This window comes from Hemiscyllium ocellatum, chromosome 24 (assembly GCF_020745735.1).
Source record: "Hemiscyllium ocellatum isolate sHemOce1 chromosome 24, sHemOce1.pat.X.cur, whole genome shotgun sequence".
Classification (NCBI taxonomy): domain Eukaryota; kingdom Metazoa; phylum Chordata; class Chondrichthyes; order Orectolobiformes; family Hemiscylliidae; genus Hemiscyllium; species Hemiscyllium ocellatum.
In genome coordinates this window covers 56,587,250-56,611,217 of record NC_083424.1, presented here as the reverse complement: position 1 = coordinate 56,611,217, position 23,968 = coordinate 56,587,250, and the positions used below count along the sequence as shown (strand labels likewise).

The following is a 23,968-nucleotide window of genomic DNA, read 5'->3' as shown; positions in this document are numbered from 1 at the left end:
GTTCCTATTTAGTTACACTCCATCAATTAATATAAATTCCAGACTGCTCTCCCCTTTTTCCTCATTTTTTAATCGACCAGATTAGAGGGCAGATAGGAATTGAACCCATGTCACCTAGCTCAGAGGTAGGGGCAGTACCACTGTGCCTCAACAGTGTTCTCCCTTTCCTAATCAGCTCTCCTCCTTGCGTAAATATTTCCCTAATAAATATGGTCAGAGATGTTGTCGCACTCTGCTGGAGTAGATGGGGCTTGAACCTGGGTCTCCTGGCTCAGAGATAGGGACACTAACACTGCGCCACAAAAGCACTCCCCTTATTGTGGAAGAGAAGCCTACAATGAACTTCAGCTACTCTATTATCCCTGAAGCTTGTCCTAGTTCATTGTTAGAGTGACTGTCGTTGAGAACATTGTCAAGGACGTAGGTGTGTTTTCATGTGTGTATCGATCCTTTACCACACTGAGTTATAATGTTTATTTATTATTTTGTCCTAAAACAAACTTATATATTCAGTAAATGGAGCAGCTAGTCCATTAACATTGGCATGTAGGAGAACATTCAGTGCCTTTAACAGTGTAAGAATCCAAGACATTCTACCTGAATGTCCTCAAGCAAAGTTTGTGGGAAAGTCAAGTTTCAGACAGATTGCTAGAAGTTTGATCAGAAAGGTGGTTTCTAAGGAAGAATTAAAGATTGAGCAAGGGGTAGAGATATAAGAAGTACATTCCAGATGTGACTTGCGTTGTGTGTGAGGTCAAAATTGGAGGGTTGTATTGAATGGAATGGAATGATCTATTATCACTTGCATGTCACAGTGAATAATACAGTAAAATATAGTGAAAAGCTTCAACTGTTGTTCCAATCAAGGTAGCGATTAGCAACAATTGTGTTACTGGATCAGCCAATCTTACAAGTTGCTAATTGGCTTTGTTCTCACCCCCTGCAGGATTTGGGCCTGGAAGGCTCCTCTCTGAATGAAGTTCTCTATAAACACACAGCCTTCCCAAATCTGGTGGACCCCATCTCCCATGACTTGCTAATGAGCTTGGCTCGTGACATCCAGTGCCCAAAGAAGGTGAGTGATGGACCTAGTGGTCCGGCCTAAATGTGGCTCCAGACCCACAGCAATGTGGTTGACTCTTAAACGGCTCTATGGGCAGTTAGGGATGGGCAATGAATGCTGGTCTAGCCAGTGATGCCCTCATTCCATTAATGAATTTTAAAAAAGAACAAGTAAATAATTCTGTGAACCTTGGCTCTAAGTCCAACCTAATGTTGCTGGCCTCACATTGTTAAGGGATATAAAATTTGTGTTCCCAACAAATAAAGTTGGCTGCAGAGAGCCCATACAAGCTTGGATATCAATCAGACAAGCAGGATCTGTATCTCCAGTCAGCAGCCCTCCCCGGGTCCCTGAGCATTCCATCTCCAACACCTGTAAATAACAACATCCCTCTCCCCACACCAGCCTTGACATCCACACAGCCAAACCCAGTCAGATCCCACAGGGTAGTGAGCAGTACAATTTTGAATATATGCAGACATTCCCCTACACTTTCTGTGTGTACCGTGTGTGGATTTCCCCATGCCCTGTAGCCTGTAACTATACAAGGCATGAGTCAGACCACCTGCTGGAATACTATGAACAGTTTTCTGGTTCTTAGCAAAGATGTAGCATTGGAGACAATCCAGAGAAGGTTGGTTAGATTGATTCCAGATATGGTGAGTGTGTCTCGAAAAGAGATTGAATAGGTTGAGCTTGTACTCATTGGAAATTAGAAAAATGAGAGGTGTTCCTATTGAAACATGAAAGACCTCTGGAGGACTTGACAGAGTAGATGCAGAAATGTTGTTTCCCTTTGTGGGACAATCCAGGACCATACGGCATAATCCCAGGATAAGAGATTGCACATTTAAGACAGAAATGAGCAGAAAGTTCTTTGTGTCATCCTCACCCTTTGCCTTCTCTCCTTATTTTGTTGATATTTGTGAACTTCACTATCAAATGCATTTTCCTCTTCTAATTCATCGATATTTATTTATCCCAGCACTGATCCCTGTGGCACCCCACTAGTTACAAGTTGCAATTCTGAAACTGCCCTCCCTATCCCAGCTGTTCTATTAGTTATCCAATGCTTTATCCATGCTCATAAACTATCTCCAACATCAAGTGCTCTTATCTATTAAGTGGCATCATGTGTAGTACCTCTGCACCAGGTCTGAGCATTAGCATACTCTGAAGGTCACAGTTGAAGAACTATCCCCTAGTGACCTCTGGTTTACAGCTAAAAGAATTCTCTTGCTCTGAGTGCTAGAAGTCAGCTACCTACTGGGTTAAATGATTTGAAATGCTCGATTTTAGTCACAAATCAAAAGGAATAAGAACAACAGAATCTCAACCAACCTGCAAAACTAAAAATCTTGAAATTGACCTATTCAGCTACCAACAACACCACAAGCAACCTTCAATGAAATGGCCATAATGTTTGATTATCTGTTCTTCATGAACAATTCAGAGACTAATTCATTATTTTGTAACTTTTTGTTCTGTTGGGAATCTTCTTCCTAATGTATGTGTTGCATTACTAATTTTTCTTGCGTTCAGTAATTAATAAACTCCATCTTTATTAACTCAAGAAAACCTGCTTAAATTGTTCCTTTGATCATTTTCTGTCCTGGAGAAACATTCAAAGTTTGTGTCAAGATTTGTAGCTCGGGCACCGGTTGTCGTGGTTATGGGTATGTTTGTCAAGCTGGGAAGTTTATTTGGATATGTTTCATTCCCTGTCTAGGTGACATCTTCAGGGCTTTGGATTCTCTTGTGAAGCGCTGCTGTACTGTGCCTTCTGGGATTTATTTGGTTGCATTCTTGCTTCCAGTTGCCGGTTCTGGTTGCTCTTTGTAATGGCCGGTTCTGGGTCTAGGTTTACGTGTTTGTTGATGGGGTGCTATGCTACTAGAAATTCTCTGGCTGTTCTCTGTTTAGCTTGTCCTGTGTCCTATGAAACTGCATTATGACCCCGTTCAAAAGGGCTACAATACACAGCAGCGAAGGAAAGAGGAAGAACACCTCTACAGAGTATTCACCAAGAACGGATATCCCTGCAACTTCATCCGCACTTGCCTAACAGACAAACGACACGGTGAGGACATGCCACGACCTAACTCATTAGCCATGCTACTTTACTTAAAGAATGTCTCAGAACTGACAGCCAGATTTCTTCGACCACTGGAATTCATGACAGCCCATAAACCGACAACCACACTCAGACAGCTCACCAGGACAAAACACCCTACACTCATCATGTGCAAGAATAATGTAACTTGCAGGGTTCCATGCAAAGACTGCACGAAACACTACATAGGGCAAACAGGCAGACAACTACAAGTCTGCATCCACAAACATCAATTAGCCACTAAACGCCGTGACCAACTGTCCCTAGTAGCCACACATACAGATGACAAAAACCACAAATTCAACTGGGATAACACTACGATCATAGGACAAGCTGAACAGAGGTCAGCCAGAGAATTCCTAGAAGCATAGCACTCATCTGCAGACTCTATCAACAAGCACATTGACTTAGACCAGTATACCAGCCACTACAATGAACAGCTGGAACCGGCAACCAGAAACAGCAGGAACGCAACCAAATAAATTCCTGAAGAGACAGAACATCACAGGAGGCTCCAAAGCACTGAAGATCTCACCTAGAGAGGGGACGAAACGTATCCAAATCAACCTCCCAGCTGGACAAACATACCCACAGCCACGACAGGGAGAAAGGTATCGCCAAGAAAAGGAAGGGTTTTTAAAATTAACTTTGTGACCAGCCAAGGAAGGTAGGTGAGTAAAGAAGAGGAGGCAGTTCATTCCTCCTTACTGGAGTGTTTAATGATTTGAGGTATCCTATCTGAAATATTAACTAATTGGGGAAACTCACACAGGGTCTAGTGAAATGTACACTCTCATCTCTCTATCGCCAGTGTCTCCTGTAGCTCCAGATTGCGTTAGATTTCCAGCCATGTCGTGTTTGGGATGTTTTACCATATTAAATGGATGTTATTACAGTTTGAGTCTGGTCTGAGATAGCCCCTCAGGATCCATCGTACTGATCCTCAGAATGAGATTACCACGTTGAGGTTCCTATACAGAGCAGTCCTGACAGTTTGTTAACCCTGTCTCCATGGCCGCCTCATTTCTTGGAATCAGCAAAGGCCAATTAATTACCTTCTCTGCTCCAGATTTCTGTGCTGTAACCATGGAGACCGTGATATCAGCTCAGATCTCCCAGTGTAATATAATTGCTTCAATTTCATTCCAAAATAAAACATTTTGAGAGACACATCATGCACATTATATTGAACAAAATTTAACACGACTGACCAGAACCTTCAATTCTTCATCCACTGACTGAAACCCTCCCTTCATCATCCACACATTTGCATGTTCCTTGTGAAACGTTTTGGTGGTGGGCATCTGAGAGAAACTCTGGTGATGTATGCGTGATTGCATGATAGACAGTAGAGACATAATACTGGCTTTACGCAGTAGCTGTCGCGGGGTCAGGGCAGAGGCACGTATATTTCCTGATACAAGCAAAGGCATAAATTATCCAGATCAAGAAAACACTGCATTGCAAGGGGACTTGGCTATACTTGTGCACAAAACACAAAGCTAGCACAGAGATGCAGTAGGTCATCCAGAAGGTTAATGGAATATTGGTCCTTATTTCAAGCAATTGGAGTATAAGGTTAGGGAAGTTTTCCTGCAACAGAACAAGATGCTAATGAGACCATACCTGGAGTACTGTGAGCAGTTTTGGAGGTAGTTCATTGAAGGTTCACTAAAACGATCCCTGGGATGGAGGCATTGTCTCATGGGCAAAGGTTAAACAGTTCAGTGAAAGAATGCTTCCATTTTGTCCAGAAGCACTCAGCACTCCCTGTTCCCTGACCAACATACCCTTTCCTGGCTGAGTGCAGTGCTCGAGTCTTGACAAATGTAACATCACTTTATATTCCAGTTGCTTCAAGCTAAAGGTCAACATGCCATCAACATATTATACATAAAGGTACTGTATACGATTTAGGAACAAGAGGAGACCATTCAGCTCTTCAGGCCTGCTCTGCTATTTGATAAATTAGCCTCTAATTCCTGTTGATTTGATATACTCACTGATTTCCTTCAATCAAGAATCTATCCAACTTGGGTTTCAGCATACTGAATTACCCTACATTTTTAATATTAGTACCTCCTGTTAATTTTTAATGGTTGGTTTCTTCTTTTTCTTTATGATAAGATTTTTTTAATAGATGCGCTTCTCTATAGGAAGGATATTATTATATTGAAAAGCGTGCAGAAAAGATTTACAGCATGTTAAGGGCACTGGAAAGTTTAAATTATAATAGGAGGCTGGATAGGCTGGGACTTTTTCCCCTACAGCATAGGAAGTTAAGGGGTTACATTATTGAGGTTTGTGAAATCATGACGGGCATACAAAAGGTGAATTGCCAAGGTCTTTTCCCTAGGATGGGAAACTACAAAGACTAGAGGATGTATTTTTTAAGGTGAGAAGGGAAAGATTTAAAGGGGACCTAAGGGGCAACTTGTTACAGAGGGTGATTCGTATGTGGAATGAACTACCAGAAGGAGTGGTGAATGGAGGTGCAGTTACAACATTTAAAAGACATTCAGACAGATCATGGATGGGAAAGGTTGAGAGGGACAGGGGCCAAACACAGGCAAATGAGACTAGTTTAGTTCGGAAATTTGGTCAACATGTTTGAGTTGGACCAAAAGGTCTGTTGCTATGCTGCGTCACATTGTGACTGCTTTTCTTTTCAGGAAGTGGAGCCCCTGAAATCCTCCGAGAAACTTTGCCGACAGCTCATCTACCACCTGACCCCACATTCCAAGTGGCACAGGCAGACTGTGCCCAGGCAGAAGTCACAAGCCGGGTAAGCACCCACCTCACCCGGTCACTTGTATTCAAGAGATTTGATGATAATTCTCTCTCAGAGCTGTAAAGCTTCCCCTCATTGGAAATGTTCCTCATTATATTCAGCAGGATTAAAATTAAGGAAGCAATGTTTTAAACAGAGTCTGAATATTATTGCTGCTGAAAAGCAAGAGATCAATCCAATCCAAAATGAAGAAATGAAGCCGATGTGAATCTGATGCATCAATGAGAAACCGGGCGTGAATGTTGTGGTATTGAAGAATTCAACATACATTTATAATGACTAATTATGATGTAAGCATTATTTTCCTCAAGTATACAAGCATCTGGGCAAATGTTAAGCTACATCGTAGCAGAGAGCAGCAGGTTTTCAATGGAATGCTACACTCCAAATTACCCAGAATAAGATAGAGCTTAAAATCTTCTTACCTCTCAGGTCACATGCTATGATGCAGTGATGATACCATTAGCGTGTCTCTTAGAGGTACACTGACCATGTGGCATATCAAACATTACAGAGTCATAGAATCCCCACAGTATGGAAAGACATCATTCAGCCTATCGGATTGACACCAACTGTTCAAAGGGCATCATGCCCAAACCCACTCCATCCCTATAATCCTGTGTTTTCCATGACTAGCACTTAGCCTGCACATCCCTGGACACTATGGGACAATTTAGCATTGCCAATCCACCTAAGCTACTCATCTTTGGATTGTAGGAGGAAACCAGAGGAAACCCATGCAGGCACATGGGGAATGTGCAAATTCCACATAGACAGTCACTCAAGGTCAAATCGAACCCTGGTCCCTGGCAGTGTTAACCACTGTGCTGCCCTAAATGGCAAATGTTGAGGAAGTTGGACTTGTTTAGCTGAGCAAAGAACACCTCTTGAACAGGGTCTGATTAAAGTGGTGAGAACCAAAAGAAATTGACAAAACTGTTGCAATGAAATAATTCCTTATCCTGTACCTTTCAAGTTAGGGGAAAGTTAACTTCAGTTTATACAAATAAGAATGGACAGCCACTGCTGGGTAGTACTAGGTAATTGGAGTTATAATTAGTGACATGGGTGATTCGGTGACGTTTGTTAAGAAAGTAAGAAGTGACAGTTGTTTACACAAAGAGTAAAGAAAGGTGAAATCAGGGCCAAGTCAGTAATGATCGTTTCTCGTGGAACTATGCTCTGTTGACTCAGATTTAGGTTGTAAGTGTAAAGCCACAATGAGCAAACGTGTAGTCACAAACGTACCCAAGTCTAGATACACTGGCATGGTTATTGTTCATCACATTGTACCAGCATCCTACAGGAACCCTCAGTGGGAATCTCAAAATAGATGTCACAAATATAGTGTTAAGGAATAATTTTGTGTTGACTGAGTGACAGCATCATGCTTTCACAATGTCAATGCCCACTCCCACAGTGCCAGTTTTCCACCCATGGTTTCAAAGCTCCAATTGGTTTCTCTTGCTCCCTGTGTTTCAGTGCAGCATACTCACAGTCACAGTGTCTCATACTCTACCAGTGTTAGTGTATCTGGCTCCCAATGTACCAATAAATATTCTGTCCACAGTTCCAGTGTACATTTTCCACAATGCCCATGTTTCCCATTCCCTGGCGCCAGTGTTTCAGGTTCTCCCCATAGCAACAATGCCTCCCTCCCACAGTGAATTGTTACCAATTTCCGAAAGTTGCAGTCTCTTAGATTTCTCAATGCCAGTCTCACAGGGCCAGTCCTGCGGTCTCACAGTGTCAGTGTCCCAATCTCACATTGCTAGGTTTCACTCCCCTCCCACCCCCCCTCCCCCCCACCTTGCTTATTAAAATATATTTCTGAAGCTAGTGAGGACTCTGGGGCTGCAAGGTAGAAATGTGAAATCAGGTTATTTTAGTTTGAACGTGTGATGAGTACATACCAGCAGCTTACTGCCCAAACATCAATGCACATTGTGGTTTTTAATTGGTGTTGTCAGGACTTGCAGTGAAAGCAGGCAGAGTGCATGGGTTCAGCTCAGAATTTGGTTCTGTCTGCTCATTATGCTGCTGTTGCCATGGTGAATAACAGGAAATGAGGATTCTGTGATCACCAGGAGAGTAGGTACTGTCAGTGCCATATGTATACATAGAACAATTGGGCTCCTGTCTCTATTAACTGACCAGCAGCAAACTGCCTGTGGAGACCGCTGAAAATCAGGAAGGATTAAATCTCGACAGTCACAATGAAACATGTGTGAAATTCAGTCTGAGCATATTCTTCATACTGAGCTTGAAATTTGAGCAACTTACCCCCTTCCTACATATTAAGCAGAGTTATAAGAAACTCCACGGAGGGTGGTAAGATACCTGCAAATCTTTGGATGCCCTACTGTAACTATGAGATGCTGATGAGATCACATCTGGATTCCTGTTAGGGTTACCGTGGCTGAAGTGGTTCAAAATAGTTGGAAATCATTCTCAGTTGACATAAAATGGCTGAGCAAGAATTCTAACTGAAACAGCAGCTTCCATAATCTGTAACTGTGAGCTAGACTAATTTGCTGCCTTATAGAAGGAGTAAATCCAACAGAACTAGCTTAAGATGACATTAAGATTCATTTAGCTGGTGGCATGGAATGACCATACAAGTCCCTTGACCCCCAGGTCCACTTCAAACATTTATTGTTTTACACCAGTGGGCAGGCCAGGAACTCCTCCACTGAATAAAAGGAAATATGCAGTTCAAATACAGTCACTCAGCCCACTTCAGCTGGCTATCATTCAGAGATGTGGGGCTCTTAACATCATGTGATCAGTGTGTGGGCTGACCCTTCCAATCTATCTAGCAGCATTCTTCAAAACTGTACCTCATTTAACTATCTGCTTCTGTTCCACAAGGCCCAATGTATGAATTTCATAAGAACTGTCACGAGTTATCTTAATCTACTTAACCTTATAGTTTAACTTCAAACAGCATTCTATGGAAACTGCTGTTTCAGCTGAAATTGTTCCTCAGCCATTTTATGTCAACTGAAAACCACTTTCAACCATTTTATGCTGCTTAAGCCATGGGCAGTCCTAACAATTACCCTCTGGGTAAAAACCAGCAAGATAAAGCCCTTTAATGAGCCAACTGCTCAATTTATTTCACTGGGTATGGCATGCCCCATTCTGGCCAGTCACATGATTTAAGGAATTTTAACTGGTTAAGTCAAGTCAATGTGTCCTGCTATTCACAGCACTTCATGTTGTTCCCTAATTAAGGCCTGGATTTTTTTTAATCCTCTGGGTAATGCAAGATGGATTATGTGAAAAAAGGTGTGGCTGTAAAATATGCTCCTTTTTTGAGGTAGTTTAGGTGTTGGAGGTGATTTCCTCGAATTCCCAGTAGGAGCAATTACTATTTTATATGCCGTTGCATTGTTTTGGAACTTTGAGGGAGAAAATATCAAAACAACAGCACTTTAAAAGGGAGGTAGACAGACGAAAGCAGCGACCACACGATCCGAGAAAGAAACCTATGAATCTCCACAGTTACTGCCTTTGCTGTTCGAGTTTGAGTATCTATAGACATCAGAGTGCACCTAGGAAAATGAACAAACAGCAACTGACCTTGGAGGAACCTGTGTTGAAGAGCTCACAGCACATGAGCAGATAAGTCATGTTAAATTGCTCATATGGAGAATATGGTGAATGGGTCTGGGTGGGTTACTCTTTGAAGGGTTGGTATGGACTTATTGGGCCGAAAGGCTCTTTCCATACTGTATAGAATCTAATAAAATAAAATAAAAGTTCATACTTTTAGCCTTGCTGTAAATCTATAATACTGATTATATAGAGAACTCCTCTGGCTATGTCAAGGACACCCTGAAACCTACTGTACAGGGATTCCCAGCTTCTGTTGTGACACTCCAGATTTCTTACACAAACTCAGCAACCACAGACTTGTCAAACTGGGAATATTCCTCATCACAATAGAAGTTTTGGCACTCTACACCAGCATCCCCCACAATGACAGCTTCACGGTAATAGCCTCAATACTCAATACCAACAACTGCCAATCTCCGCGCACCATCCTACAACACATCTGCTTCATCCTTGACCACAATATTTTCACCTTTAACAACCAGATCTTCATCCAGACACAAGGAACACACATGGGGACCAAATTTGAACTCAATATGCCAACATTTTCATGCACATATTCGAGCAAGACTTCTTTGCTGCACAGGACCTTCAACCAGCATGATATACCAGGTATATTGATAACATTTTCTTCCTGTGGAAGGAGTCACATAAACAACTGCAGTGATATCAATGAGTTTCATCCCACCATCTGACTTACCATGGACTACTCTTTAGTATCTGTCTCACTCTTGAACGTGCGCATCTCCATCAAGGACGGGCACCTCAGTAGCTCACTATACTGCAAACCCACAGGTAACCTCACAATGCTGCACTTCTCTAGCTTTCACTCTAAACATATTAAAACAACCATCCCCTATGGGCAGCATAGTGGCTCAGTGGTTAGCACTGTTGCCTCACAGCACCAGGGACATGGGTTAGATTCCCATATTGGACAACTGTCTGTGTGGGGTTTGCACATTCTTCTCATGTCTGTGTGGGTTTTCTCTGGGTGCTCCGGTTTCCTCCCACAGTCCAAAGGTGTGCAGGTCAGGTGAATTGGCCATGCTAAATTGCCTATAGTGATAGGTGCATTAGTCGGGGTAAATGTAGGGTAGGGGTCTGGGTAGGTTACTCTTTGGAGGGTCGGTATGGACTTGTTGGGCCGAAGGGCCTGTTTCCATACTGTAGGGAATCTAATCTAATCTAATCAAAACCTTCCACATACACAGGACCTGTTCAGATGAGGAGGACACCTGAAAGTACTGAAGGACATCCTCATAAGAACAAGGTATGATGCTCAACTCATCGACCGCTAGTTCCGACATGCTACAGTGAAAAACTGTAATGACCTGCTCAGGAGACAGACACTGGGTACAACTTGATAGGGTACCCATCATTGTCTCGTACTTCCAGGGAGTGGAGAAACCATACCATGTCCTTCGTAGCCTGCAACACAGTATTGATGAATATGAGCACCTCGTCAAGAGTTTCCCTATGCCTCTGCGTCTCGCCTTTGAACAACTTATCTATCCTCATGTTTTTCAAAATTTCCAGCACATCCTCCTTCTTAACCTCAACTTGTTTGAGCTTATCAGTCTGGTTCACGCTGAACCCACAAACGACAAGGTCCCTCTCACTCGTGACTACTGAAACAAAGTATCCATTAAGGACCTCCTACCCTCTCTTATGTCTGCAGGAAGTGACTTTGAATGCGAATCCTATTAGATTGCATAGATCGGTTGGAGCAGCAGTTAGAAGCAATAAGGAATTTACAGGAACTAGGCGGTGTGATGGATGTCAGTTATAGGAAGGGAGAAAAGCTGCAGGTACAGTCAGGTGGTTGGGTTAACTCCAGGAAAGGTCAGAAAGAGAGGCAGGTAGTGCAGGGGTCTCCTGTGGCTATCTGCATTCCAAACAAGTATGCAGGTTTGGAAAATGTAGGGGGTGTTGGACTCTCAGGGGAATATAGTACAAACAGCCAAGTTTCTGATACCGATAATGGCTCGAATGTAATTCAGGGTACATTAGGTTCCAAATGATCAGTTGTGATAGGGGGCTGTCTAGTCAGAGGTACAGACTAGAGTATCTGCGGCTGGCAGCGAGATATCAGAATGGTGTGTTGCCTCCCTGCTGCCAAGATCAAGGATGTCTCAGAGAGGGTGCAGAATGTTTTCATGGGGGAGAGGGACCAGCAGGAGGTCATTGCATATATTGGAACCAATGACATAGGAAGGGAAAAGGATGATATTCTGATGGGACAATATAGAAAGTTAGACAGAAATTTTAAAAGGTGGTCCTCAAGGGTAGTAATATCTGGATTAAACCTGGAGCTACGAATTAGTGAAGGTAGGAATAGAAAGATACAGCAGATGAATACATGGCTGAGGAGCTGGTGCATGGGAGAAGAGTTCACTTTTTTGGGTCATTGGAATCTCTTCTGGTGTAGAAGTGACCTGGATGGAAGAATGGATTGCACCCGAATTGGAAGGGGACTAATAGACTGGCAGGAAGATTTGCTAGAGCTCCTTGGGAGGATTTAAACTAGTAAGGTGGGGGAGGACAGAGAATAAGGTTGGACTAATAAATTAAGCTGCATTTATTTCAATGCAGGTGGTCGAACAGGGAAGGCAGATGAACTCAGGTCATGGTTAGGAACATGGGACTGGGATGTTATAGCAATTCCAGAAATGTGGCTGAAGTTTGGTCAGGACTGGTAACTTAATGTTCCAGGATACAAATGTTGTAGGAAGGATAGAAAGGGAGGAGGGGGGATCAGGATAGGAGGGGGAGTGGCATTTTTAATAAGGATTATGGCGGTACTTGGGGAAGATGTTCCTGGGAATACATGCAGGAAAGTTATTTGAGTGAAACTGAGAAATAAGAAAGGGATGATCACCTTATTGCTCAGCAGGAAATTGAGAAACAAATTTATAAAATTTCAATTATCTGTAAGAATAATAGGGTGGTTATGGTAGGGGATTTTAACTTCCCAAACATTGATTGTGATGGCCATAGTGTTAAGATTTCAGATGGAGAGGAACTTGTTAAATGTGTACAACAAAATCTTCTGATTCCGTGTGGATGTACCTACTAGTGAAGGAGCCAAACCTGACTTCCTCTTGGGAAATAAGGCAGGGGAAGTGACTGAGATGTCAGTGGGAGAGCAGTTTGGGGTCAGCGACCATAATTCTGTGTTACAAAATAGTGATGGAAAAGGATGGACCAGATCTAAAAGTTGAAGTTCTAAATTGGAGGAAGGCCACTTTTGATGGTATTTGGCAAGAATGGTCAAAAGTTTACTGGGGGCAGATGTTTGCAGGTAAAGGGACAGCTGGAAAATGGGAAGCCTTCAAAAATGAGATAACGAGATTCCAGAGACAGTAATATTCCTGTTAGGCTGAAAGGCAAGGCTGGTAGGTGTAAGGAATACTGGATGACTAGAGAAATTGAGGTTTTGGTTAAGAAAAAGAAGGAAGCATATGTCAGGTATCAACAGGAGAGATCGAGTGAATCCTTAGAAGAGTATAAAGGCAGTAAGAGTATACTTAAGAGGGAAATCAGGAGGGCAAAAAGAGGACATGAGATAGTTTTGGCAAATAGAGTTAAGGAGAATCCAAAGTGATTCTATGATTACATTAAAGACAAAAGGGTAACTAAGGAGAAAATAGGGCCCCTCAAAGATTAGCTAGGTAGCCAATGTGCGCAACCGCAGGAGATGGGGCGATACAGAATAAGTATTTTGCATCAGTGTTTACTGTGGAGAAGGATATCGAAGATGGAGAATGTGGGAAAATAGATGGTGACATCTTGAAAATGTCCATATTACAGAGAAGGAGATGCCAGATGTCTTAAAATACATAAAGGTGGATAATGGTAAGGTCCTAGGGAGTGTTGCTGAACAAAGAGACTTTGGAGTGCAGGTTCATAGCTCCTTGAAAGTGGAGTCGCAGGTAGATAGAATAGTGAAGAAGGCGTTTGGTATGCTTTCCTTTATTGGTCAGAGTATTGAGTACAGGAGTTGGGAGGTCATGTTGCAGCTATACAGGACATTGGTTAGGCCACTGGAATATTGCATGCAATTCTGGCTTCCTTCCTATCGGAAAGATGTTGTGAAACTTGAAAGGTTTCAGAAAAGATTTACAAGGATGTTGCCAGGGTTGGAGGATCTGAGCTACAGGAAGAGGCTGAACAGTCTGGGGGTATTTTCCATGGAGCGTCGGAAGCTGAGGGGTGACCTTATAGAAGTTTACAAAATTATGAGGGGCATAGATAGGATAAATAGACAAAGTCTTTTCCCTGGGGCTGGGCAGACCAGAATCAGAGGGCATAGGTTTAGGATGAGAGGGGAAAGATATAAAAGAGACCTAAGGGGCAATGTTTTCACCCAGAGGGTGGTACGTGTATGGAATGAGCTGCCAGATGATGTGGTACAATTGCAACATTTAAGAGGCAATGGGTAATTGAATAGGAAGGGTTTGGAGGGATATGGGCCAGGTACTGGCAGGTGGGACTAGATTGGGTTGGGATATCTGGTCGGTATGGGCGGATTGGACCGAAGGGTCTGTTTCCATGCTGTACATGTCTATGACTCTATGAGGTGTACTGTAGAACTTTGTGGGAAGCTAGAGAAGTGATTGCTGGGACTCTTGCTGATAGTCACAGGTGCCAGAAGACTGGAGGTTGGCTAACATGGTGCCATTGTTTAGAAAAGGTGGTAAGGACAAGCCAGGGAACTATAGACCAGTGAGCCTCACATCAGTGGTGGGCAAGTTGTTGGAGAGAATCCTGAGGGACAGGATATACATGTATTTGGAAAGGCAAGGACTGATTAGGGATAGTCAACGTGGCTTTGTGCGGAGGAAATCATATCTCACAAACTTGATTGAGTTTTTTTGAAGAAATAACAAAGAGGATTGATGAGCGCAGAGTGGTGGACGATATCTATATGGACTTCAATCAGATGTTGGACAAGGTTCCCCAAGAGATACTGGTTAGCAAGATTAGATCCTATGGAATAATAAACATTTGGATAAGAACTGGCTCAAAGGTAGGCTCAAAGAAGAGGGTGATAGTGGAGGGTTGTTTTCAGACTGGAAGCCTGTGACCAGTGGAGTGCCACAAGGATCGGTGCTGGGTCCATGGCTTTTCGTCACTTACATAAATGATTTTGATGTGAACATAGGAGATATATTTAGTAAGTTTGCAGATGACACCAAAATTGGAGGTGTAGTGAACAGTCCAGATCTAGAAGAAATAGGTTTAGGGTGAGAGGAGAAAAATTTAAAAGGGTCCTAAAGGGTCACAGAGAATGAGCTGCCAAAGGAAGTGGTGGAGGCTGATACAATTACAAGGCATTTGGACAGGTATATGAATAGGAAGGGCTTTAAAAGACATCTGGACGAGTATGTGAATAGGAAGGGTTTAGAGTGATATGGGCCAAGTGCTGGCACATGGGACTAGGTTAGGTAAGGATATCTGGTCAGCATGGACGATTGGGACCAAAGAGTGTGTTTCTGTGCTGTACATCGCTATGACTCTCTGACTCATATTGCCTACAAGACCTCCAGCTATTATATTCCATGTCAGAACCAATACCAGTTGTATTCCTACAACTATGTGTAATATTATCCTAATCCAGGCATATATGTTAATGGTTATCCCCAATCCCACACCCTTTTCCACTATGTCTGTTCCTGAAGTTCCTGTTCTTATCCTCTTCAAGAATGTCTAGTTTCTTTTTTCACCTGGTGACAGCCTGGCATATTCTTTGTCCAACATCTCTCAATTGCTGACTGAAGTGTGGGATGGTAGCAGCTTCTAATTTCTGCAAGTCCATGAGGTGGTCATGAGAAGTCGTTCACAGATAGGGTCAAGAAAAACCCTAAAGCTTTCTAGAGATATATCAGGAATAAAAAAATGACCAGAGTAAGATTAGGAACAATCAAGGACAGCAGTGGGAAGTTGTGCGTGGAGTCCGAGGAGATAGGAGAAGCGCGAAATGAAAGTTTTTCATCGGTATTCACACGGGAAAAGGACAATGTTGTCGAGGAGAATACTGAGATACAAGCTAGTAGACTAGATAGGACTGAGGTTCACAAGAGGAAGTGTTATCAACTCTGGGAAGTGTGAAAATAGATAAGTCCCCTGGGCCAGATGGGATTTATCCTAGGATTCTCTCGGAAGCCAGGGAGCCTCTGGCTTTGATTTTAATGTCTTCATTGTCCAGTGTCAGAAGACTGGAGGTTAGCAAATGTTGTCTCCTTGTTCAAGAAGGGGAGTAGAGACAACCCAGTAATTACAGACCAGTGAGCCTTACTTCGCTTGTGGGTAAAGTGTTGGAAAGTTTATAAGAGATAAGATTTATAATCATCTAGAAAGGATTACATTGATGAGAGATACTCAACATGGTTTTGTGAAGGGTAGGTCATCCCTCACAAACCTTTATTGAGTTCTTTGAAAAGGTGACCAAACAGGTGGATGAAGGTAAAGCAGTTGATGTGGTATGTATGGATTTCAGTAAGGCATTTGATAAGGTTCCCCATGGTAGGCTATTGCAGAAAATATGGAGGCATGAGATTGAGGGTGATTTCGTGTTTTGAGTCAGAAATTGGCTATCTGTGGTGATTGATGGGAAAGTTCATCCTGGAATTCAGTTACATAGTGGTGTACCACAAGGATCTGTTTTGGGTCCACTGCTGTTTGTCATTTTTATAAATAATTTGGAACAGGGCGTAGAAGGATGGGTTAGTAAATTTGCAGATGACAGCATGGTCAGTGGAGTCATGGATAGTGCCGAAGGATGTTGTAGGTTACTGAGGGCATAGATAAGTTGCAGAACTGGGCTGAGAGGTGGCAAATTGAGTTTCATGTGGAAAAGTATGAGGTGATTCACTTTGGAAGGAGCAACAGGAATAAAGACTACTATGATAATTGGTAAAATTGTTGGTAGTTTAGATGAGCAGAGTGGTGATGAGTCGGTGTCCATGTACATTGATCCATGAAAGTTGCCGCCCAGGATGATAGGGTTGTCAAGAAGGCATATGCTGGGATAGCATTGATTGAGTTTTGGAGTCATGAGGTCATGTTGCAGCTGTACAAAACTCTGGTGTGGCTGCAAGTGAGGACTGTAGATGCTGGAGAGCAGAGCTGAAAAATGTGTTGCTGGAAAAGCGCTGCAGGTCAGGCAGCATCCAAGGAGCAGGAAATTTCTGAAGAAGGGCTTATGCCCGAAACGTTGATTCTCCTGCTCTTTGGATGCTGCCTGACCTGCTGTGCTTTTCCAGCAACACATTTTTCAACTCTGGTGTGGCTGCACTTGGAGTCTTGCATGCAGTTCTTGTCACTGCATTATAGGAAGGATGTGGAAGCTTCGGAAAGGATTCAGGAAAGATTTAGTAGGATGTTGCCTGGTATGGAGGAAAGGTCTTAATAGAAAAGGCTGAGGGACTTGAGGTTGTTTTCGTTAAAGAGAAGATTGAGAGGTGACTTAATAGAGACATAGAAGATAATCAGAGGGTTAGATAGGGTGAACAGTGAGAGTTTTTTTCTTCAGATGGTGATGGGGCATGAGGGGACATAGCTTTAAATTGAGGGGTGATAGATATAGGACAGATGTCAGAGGCAGTTTCTTTACTCAGAGTAGTAGGGGCATGGAATCCCCTGCCTGCGACAGTAGCAGACTTGCCAATTTTAAGGGCATTTAAATGGTCATTGGATAAACACATGGATGAAAATGGAATAATGTAGGATAGGTAGACTTCAGATTGGTTCCACAGGTCACCGCAACATCTAGGGCCTGTACTGTGCCTTAATGTTCTGTATGGTTGTGTCAGACTTTCTTGAGCACTTCCAGCTCTTGTTGTTGAATGTGTATCTTCTGTGGCAGAGCCCATTCCAGGACCCAGTTGTGGCACCAGCAGTTACAAAATTGGAGGTGATTGTGGCAGCGCCAGCAGTAGCAGGAGATCCGAAGTGGTACAGTCAGTGGCAGCAAGCACTCAGCTCCTTCCGAGAATCCAAACTGTGGCTTGGCCTGGGTGCCTGCATAGATAAGACTTAAATAAGACTTTAATATCTGGATGTTTCTCATTCATTTTGGCTTTGTTTCCTTTATTTGTGTTTTTAATTCCGGTTTTGTAATCAATCTGTAACCAAGATGGTGACGATTACGTCAGTGGAGGCAAAATGGCGTAGAAGAATGGCAACTTTTGTTCCAGCTGTGGTGGTACTGCAAAGAGGACTCATGCCTGCCCACCAGACCTGTGACGGAGCAGTTAACAAGAAGGATTCTAAAACTGGGCACTTTCTTTATGCTTTCATTTTTCTGTCTTTACATTCTGTGTTTGAGTTTATTTTTCTGTGCTTTAAAATGGCACCAGAGACTATACAATGCTTTTTACTGTATTTTGTAACAAGACATACATTATATTAAATAAATCCTATCAAATGTAGTGAGTGAAGCAGAAATTGGATTTTATCACTGGGACTTTGTTTCTCAATGATTATTCTGTGGTTTATACACAGTACTATCCCTTGCCCCCACATCCTGTTTTGAGCAAAGTGTTGGGGTGGTAGGTATATTTTCTAGGACTTGTCCTTTTGTGCAGTTGAATCTGATTAAATTGCAGGAACAGGCTCAAGGGGCTGATTGGCCTACTCCTGTTCCTGTTTCTTATGGTCTTCATATGAATGCTGCATGTACTGATCAACTCATCAATAACACCTCAACATAAGAGATTTCCTGCTCTTTTTAAATTGGACCCACTGATCTCCCAATAGTTGGAGAAATGAACTATAGTACAAGTCAGGATGGGACGATACCATGGCTTTAAGAGGTGTATTTTATCCTTTGTTTTATTAAGAGAGATTGAGACAGAAATGACCAGTCTACTTGAAGCCAATAAATTAAATAGTTTGTGAGGCCCTAGTTTTTTTTTAAAGTTAGAATAACAGATGCAGCATGAATGATGGAGTCAGGCTCCCAAAGAACCAGAGTTTTAGTTTAGCTTTCAATTATTGTTGGGGTTTTGAAGCTCCCATCCATCTCACCCTTCTACAGCAAAACCCTTGAGTTCTATATCTCTGCCAGAATTTTCTCCTGGTGTTCTTTTCTCCTGAACTGAAGGAGAACTGAATTGCATGTGAGACAATCTATTTTACTGAATTTGCCTTTGCCAAGGCTGTATTTACTTGAAATAGTTGTTGTTAAGTCATTAGATAATCTATTATTCTGTTAAGGTTTCTCAATTGAGTTAGTTAGATCAGTTCTTTACTTTTTGTTTGTGTTTTAACTGGGTGTGTTTTGCTTAAAACCAAGTAGCAGGACCAATCAGAGAATCCCTACAGTGTGGAAACAGGCCATTCAGCTCATTAAGTCCACAGTGATGTTCTGAAGAGCATCCCACCCAGATCCACCCCCACCCCCTACCCTATCCCTGTAACCCTGCAATTCCCAGGGTTGGGAAATGCACCTCCCTGGACACTGTGTAATTTAGCACACCCAATCCATCTAACCCACACATCCTTGAACTAGGGTGGAAACTGAAACACCCCGAGGAAACCCACACAGACACTCACTCGAGGGTGAAACTGAACCCAGATTCCTGGTGTTGTGTGGTAGCAGTGCTAACCATTGATCCACTGTGCTGCCCACAATCAAATTACGTCTGGAACACTGCTTCTTACACTTGCCTTAAAGCAAGTTAAAAATTAGGGTTTAGGCGATCACCCTGATGTATTTAAACAGGGTTGATCTGGTCCATAACACGGGTAAGAAATAACAAGCCAGTAACAAGGAGCATTAATTCAAATAATCTATTCCTTGTTTTTCCTTTTAGCTTAAAAGTTGCATTGCAGAAAAATCTCACCAGTGATTCCCTGGATCTATCAGGAATGCCACTCTCTTCCAGGGACATTCACCGTGTGGCATATTACTTGCAGCTGAACCGAGACCATCTGACTTCCATCGATTTAAGTTTCACCGAGTTGGCAGATGATAGCCTACGACTTTTGTTGCCCTTGCTAGCAACCCTTCCAAAACTAACCAACCTGGCACTGAATGGGAACCGACTGACACGGCTCGTTGTCAATGAAATGACCGAGATGATGAAGGAGCCAAACAAGTATCCTGCACTGTCCTGGATTGACCTGGGGAACAACGCAGACATCTGCTCCATGCCCCAGCCTCTTCTGGTAGGGCTACGGCGGCGCTGCAGCCTACAAGGGGCACTTCCTACTATCCAGGAGTACACAGAAGGACAGCCCAGTGACCAGGAGATGGTGCCAGAGGAGGAGGTCACCCACTCAGAGCAGGATGAAGATGGTCACTGGCCCACAGTGCAAAGGGAAATTGGTCCACAGGGCTGCTGCCAGAGATGATTGCGTGTCAGTGAGAGGTTTCGGTTTCGGTTTGTGTTCAGTAAAGGCGTACTCTAAACCTAGTTTGGGTTTCAGCCAGTTGTTATACCCCTAGGCCAAATGAATTGCCATTTATTTGAAAGCCTATCCCAGCAAAGTATCTTTATAGATCCCGTAAATTGTCCAAGAGTGAATTTTATATCTCATGATCTTCAGTCTGGGTATCATTAGTCAGTGAAGCTGATGAAACTTCTTCTTTCGTTGGCTGGTAGCGTCAACTCTTTAAAGAAACAAAACAAAATGTTGACTTTTGTGCAAAAATCTTCCAAACTTTCAGAAAGGAAGATGCAATGTCAATATGGTCTGGTACATCACAACAAGAACAGAAAGCCGTTTGTCAGCTGTCCAATGTGCTTGTGTTTTGGTCATCACAAAACTAATGACTTTGAATATTGACTGAGTGTGTTGTGTCGTGTAGAACTGTCACATGGTTGGAGAAATACTTTCCAGCTAAAATTTTCAAGCACTGTAGAATCCACAAAGACTCACTGTGAAATATAAAAATACCCATCAGATATAAATCTGTCACGTGTATGTTGTGTGAGTATATCTATGTAATTATGTGTGCATGTATTGTGTATGCATGCATGTTGTGTACGCGTACGTGTGCCTGCTCCTATTTAAATGTCGTGTTGGTAATATCTTCCAGTTCGAATGAGGTGTCTGCAGTCTGAACTGCCATGATCACTACACAGAGACTGAATCTATCCAGATCTATCTTTTACTTGTTTCAGATTTCTAGCAACTGCTGCTTGTTAGTTTTTCCATGGATGTCGACTGACTTGTACATTTTGGCCAACTCTAAACTTTTGTACATATAACTGTATTGTTCATTTCAACTGTGAACATAGAGAGCTCTGTTGTTCATATGCTGACATCTGTGATTCAACCTCACAAAAGTCTCTCCTAACTATATTTGACAATTGTTTGTTCATTTGTTTTCCCATTTTCAGAAAAAGTTACTTTTTATATATTTTTAAAATCTTTCTTCTCTCACCTTAAAAATATGCCCCCTAGTCTTGAACTTGCCCACCCTAGGGAAAAGATATTCACCTTATCTATATCCCTCATGATTTTATAAATGTCTATGTGGTCACCCCACAACCTCCTATACTCCAGTGTAAAAGGTCCTACCTACTGGCTTAGTTCTGCAATTATTTCTGTTTTAAGTATCATGAATCCCTACATGATGGAGGCCATTTGGCCCATCAAATCTGCACCGACCCTCCGAAGAGGGGCCAGCCCAGATCCAGCCTCCCACCCTATCTCCATAACCCCATATTTAGTATGGTCAATCCAATTAACCTACACATCTTTGGACTGTAGGAAGAAACTGGAGTACCCAGAGGAAGCCCATGCAGACAAAGGGAGAACGTGCAATCTCCACACAGACAGTTATAAAGCATAGACACCGATCCTTTGGTCCAACCAGTCCATGCCAACCATAATCTCAAACTAAACTAGTCCTACCTGCCTATGTTTGACTAACATCTCTCCTTTCTTATTCATGTACTTATTCTAATATTTTTTAAATGTTGTAACTGAAACCACATCCACCACTTCTCTGGCAGTTCATTCCACATACGAACCATTCTGTGTGTAAAAAAAAAAAGTTACTGCTTATATCTTTTTAAAATCTATCTTCTCCCACCTTAAAAATATGCCCCATAGTCTTGCACTTCTCCACCCCAGGGAAAAGATATTCACTTTATATTATCTCTCATGATTTTATAAATGTCTATATTGTCACCCCTCAACCTCCTATGCTCCAGTGTAAAATGTCCTAGCCTACCAGCCCCTCATTGTAACTCAAACCTCCATTCCTGGCACCATCCTAGTAAATCTTTACACTTGGACCAGGGACCCTAGTGCTGTTAGACAACAGTACTAACCGCTAAACCACCATGCCATACCTAAATTTAAACTTAGATTTGTAAGTTTGCTGTCAACTCTACCAGTTCAGGTTTCCAACAGGTTTTTCCCATAATGGGAACACACTTTGGGAATTGGAATAAGAATCATAGAAATCCACCTACAAATTCTATCGGAGAAAAACTGGGCCTTACAAAATGAAAACAATGTCACTAGATGTGGAGAAAACCTTGAGTGATACTTTTAGCTGAGATAGTCGTATGCTTCATCTTGAGCAGTAGCTGACTTTGGGAAAAGAGAAAGAAGGAAAAATTAGAGGAATTAATATTTTTGGACAAGGGAATGGTGCAGAAGCAGGAAAATTGAGCTGATATTATAAATAGCCCATAATCAATGGAAGGGCAGGCCAGGTCTGAGGTGCTGAATGGTTATCTCATGATTACTGTGGTCCTGTCCCATCCTCCAACCAAATACCTCTGCTTAAAAGCTACAGTAGATGAGGTCATTGGCCAATAGACAGGTTCTTCTCATCAACCACTTCTATTTTTGTCCTAATCCATGTCTGTCGGCTCTCCCTCTCGATAACCACATTCAAATGTCCTTGTGAATGGTCACACAAGAGATCATTCTGAGAAAGCACTGACCATGGGCTGCTGATGATTCCCCTGGTTCAGCTAGTAACACTGTCAGTGCTGAGTTCCAAGTTTCACAAGACGTCAAGGCTGCCATAGTGGAGCAACTCTGAGGAAGAGTTAGAAACATAGGAGCAGGAGTAGGCCACCCAGTCACTTGTGCCTCCCCTGCTATTCAGTGAGACCGTGGATGATCTGTGACTGAACTGCATATGTCTGCCATGGGCCTGTATCTCAGTGCTAAATAAAAAATGTGTCTCTCAAAAGTTGACAGTTAATTAGCATTGACCACCATTTGAGGGAGAGAATTCTAAACTTCCACTACTCTTTGCATGTAGCAGTCTATTCTGACATCTCTCCTGAATGGCTTGGCCCTAATTCTTAGACTATGCCTCCTGGTTCTAGAATCTTCAACCAGTGGAAATAGTTTTATGTTTATCTACCTGTCTTTCTTTGTTTATATCCTGAAGACCTCAATTAGATTGTCCCTTAACCTTCTAAATTGTAGACAATAAAGGTCTATTTTTTCCTTATAACATAACCCCTGAAGTCCAGGTATCATCCCTGTGTCGAACTCCCTCCAGGGTCAAATCATCCTCCCCAAGGTGTGGTGCCCAGATCTGTTCCTCATAGTACTCGAAGTGGGGTCTAACCTGGGTTTTGTATAACTGTAGCATGACATCTGCATCTTTATACTCCACCCCTTAGATATGAAGGTCAGCATTCCATTAGCCTTCTTGACTATTTTCTGCATCTGTTTGTGGCGTTTTTAGATTAGATTACTTACAGTGTGGAAACAGGCCCTTCGGAAACAAGTCCACATCGACCTGCCGAAGCACAACCCACTCCTATCCCTACATTTACTCCTTATCTAACACTACAGGCAATTTAGCATGGCCAATTCACCTGGCCCGCACATCTTTGGACTGTGGGAGGAAACTGGAGCACCCGGAGGAAACCCATGCAGACACAGGGAGAACGTGCAAACTCCACACAGTCAGTCGCCTGAGGCGGGAATTGAACCCGGGTCTCTGGCGCTGTGAAGCAGCAGTGCTAACCACTGTGCTGTCCACACACCCACAAACTTCATAGATTTTAAAAAGCTATGCACCTGAAACTCAAATTTCATTGGACATCAACTACATTTAACTTTGTGCCTTTTAAAAGTACCCTGATCCATCCTTTTTCAGTCCAAAATGGATAACCTAATGCTTGCTTATATTAAAATCCATCTGCAACAGCTTTGCCCATTCACCGAATAAATCAATATCTTGTTGCAGTTTTATGCTGTCATCAACACTGTCTATTAGGTTGCCCAATTTTGTGTCCTCAACAAATCTGGACATTTGACTTTACATGCCATTATCCAAGTCATTAATTAATATTGTGAATAATTGAGGCCCTTATGGAACACCACTAGTCACATCCTGCCAGTTTGAGTACTTACCCATTATTCTAACTATCTGTTTCCTGCCCCTCAA

At 42.5% G+C, this 23,968-nt stretch overlaps 1 protein-coding gene across 1 annotated transcript in view; it reads left to right on the top strand.

The window, feature by feature from the left end:
- LOC132827422 (leucine-rich repeat-containing protein 75B-like) overlaps positions 1-23,688 on the top strand; it is a 49,938-nt gene extending 26,250 nt beyond the window's left edge. The window contains exons 2-4 of the mRNA XM_060844098.1: positions 947-1,075; positions 5,849-5,961; positions 19,404-23,688. Of these exons, the coding sequence (XP_060700081.1) occupies positions 947-1,075; positions 5,849-5,961; positions 19,404-19,944 (783 nt within the window). The 3' untranslated portion in view covers positions 19,945-23,688. The remainder of the gene's footprint in view (positions 1-946; positions 1,076-5,848; positions 5,962-19,403) is intronic.
- Positions 23,689-23,968: the final 280 nt, after the last annotated feature.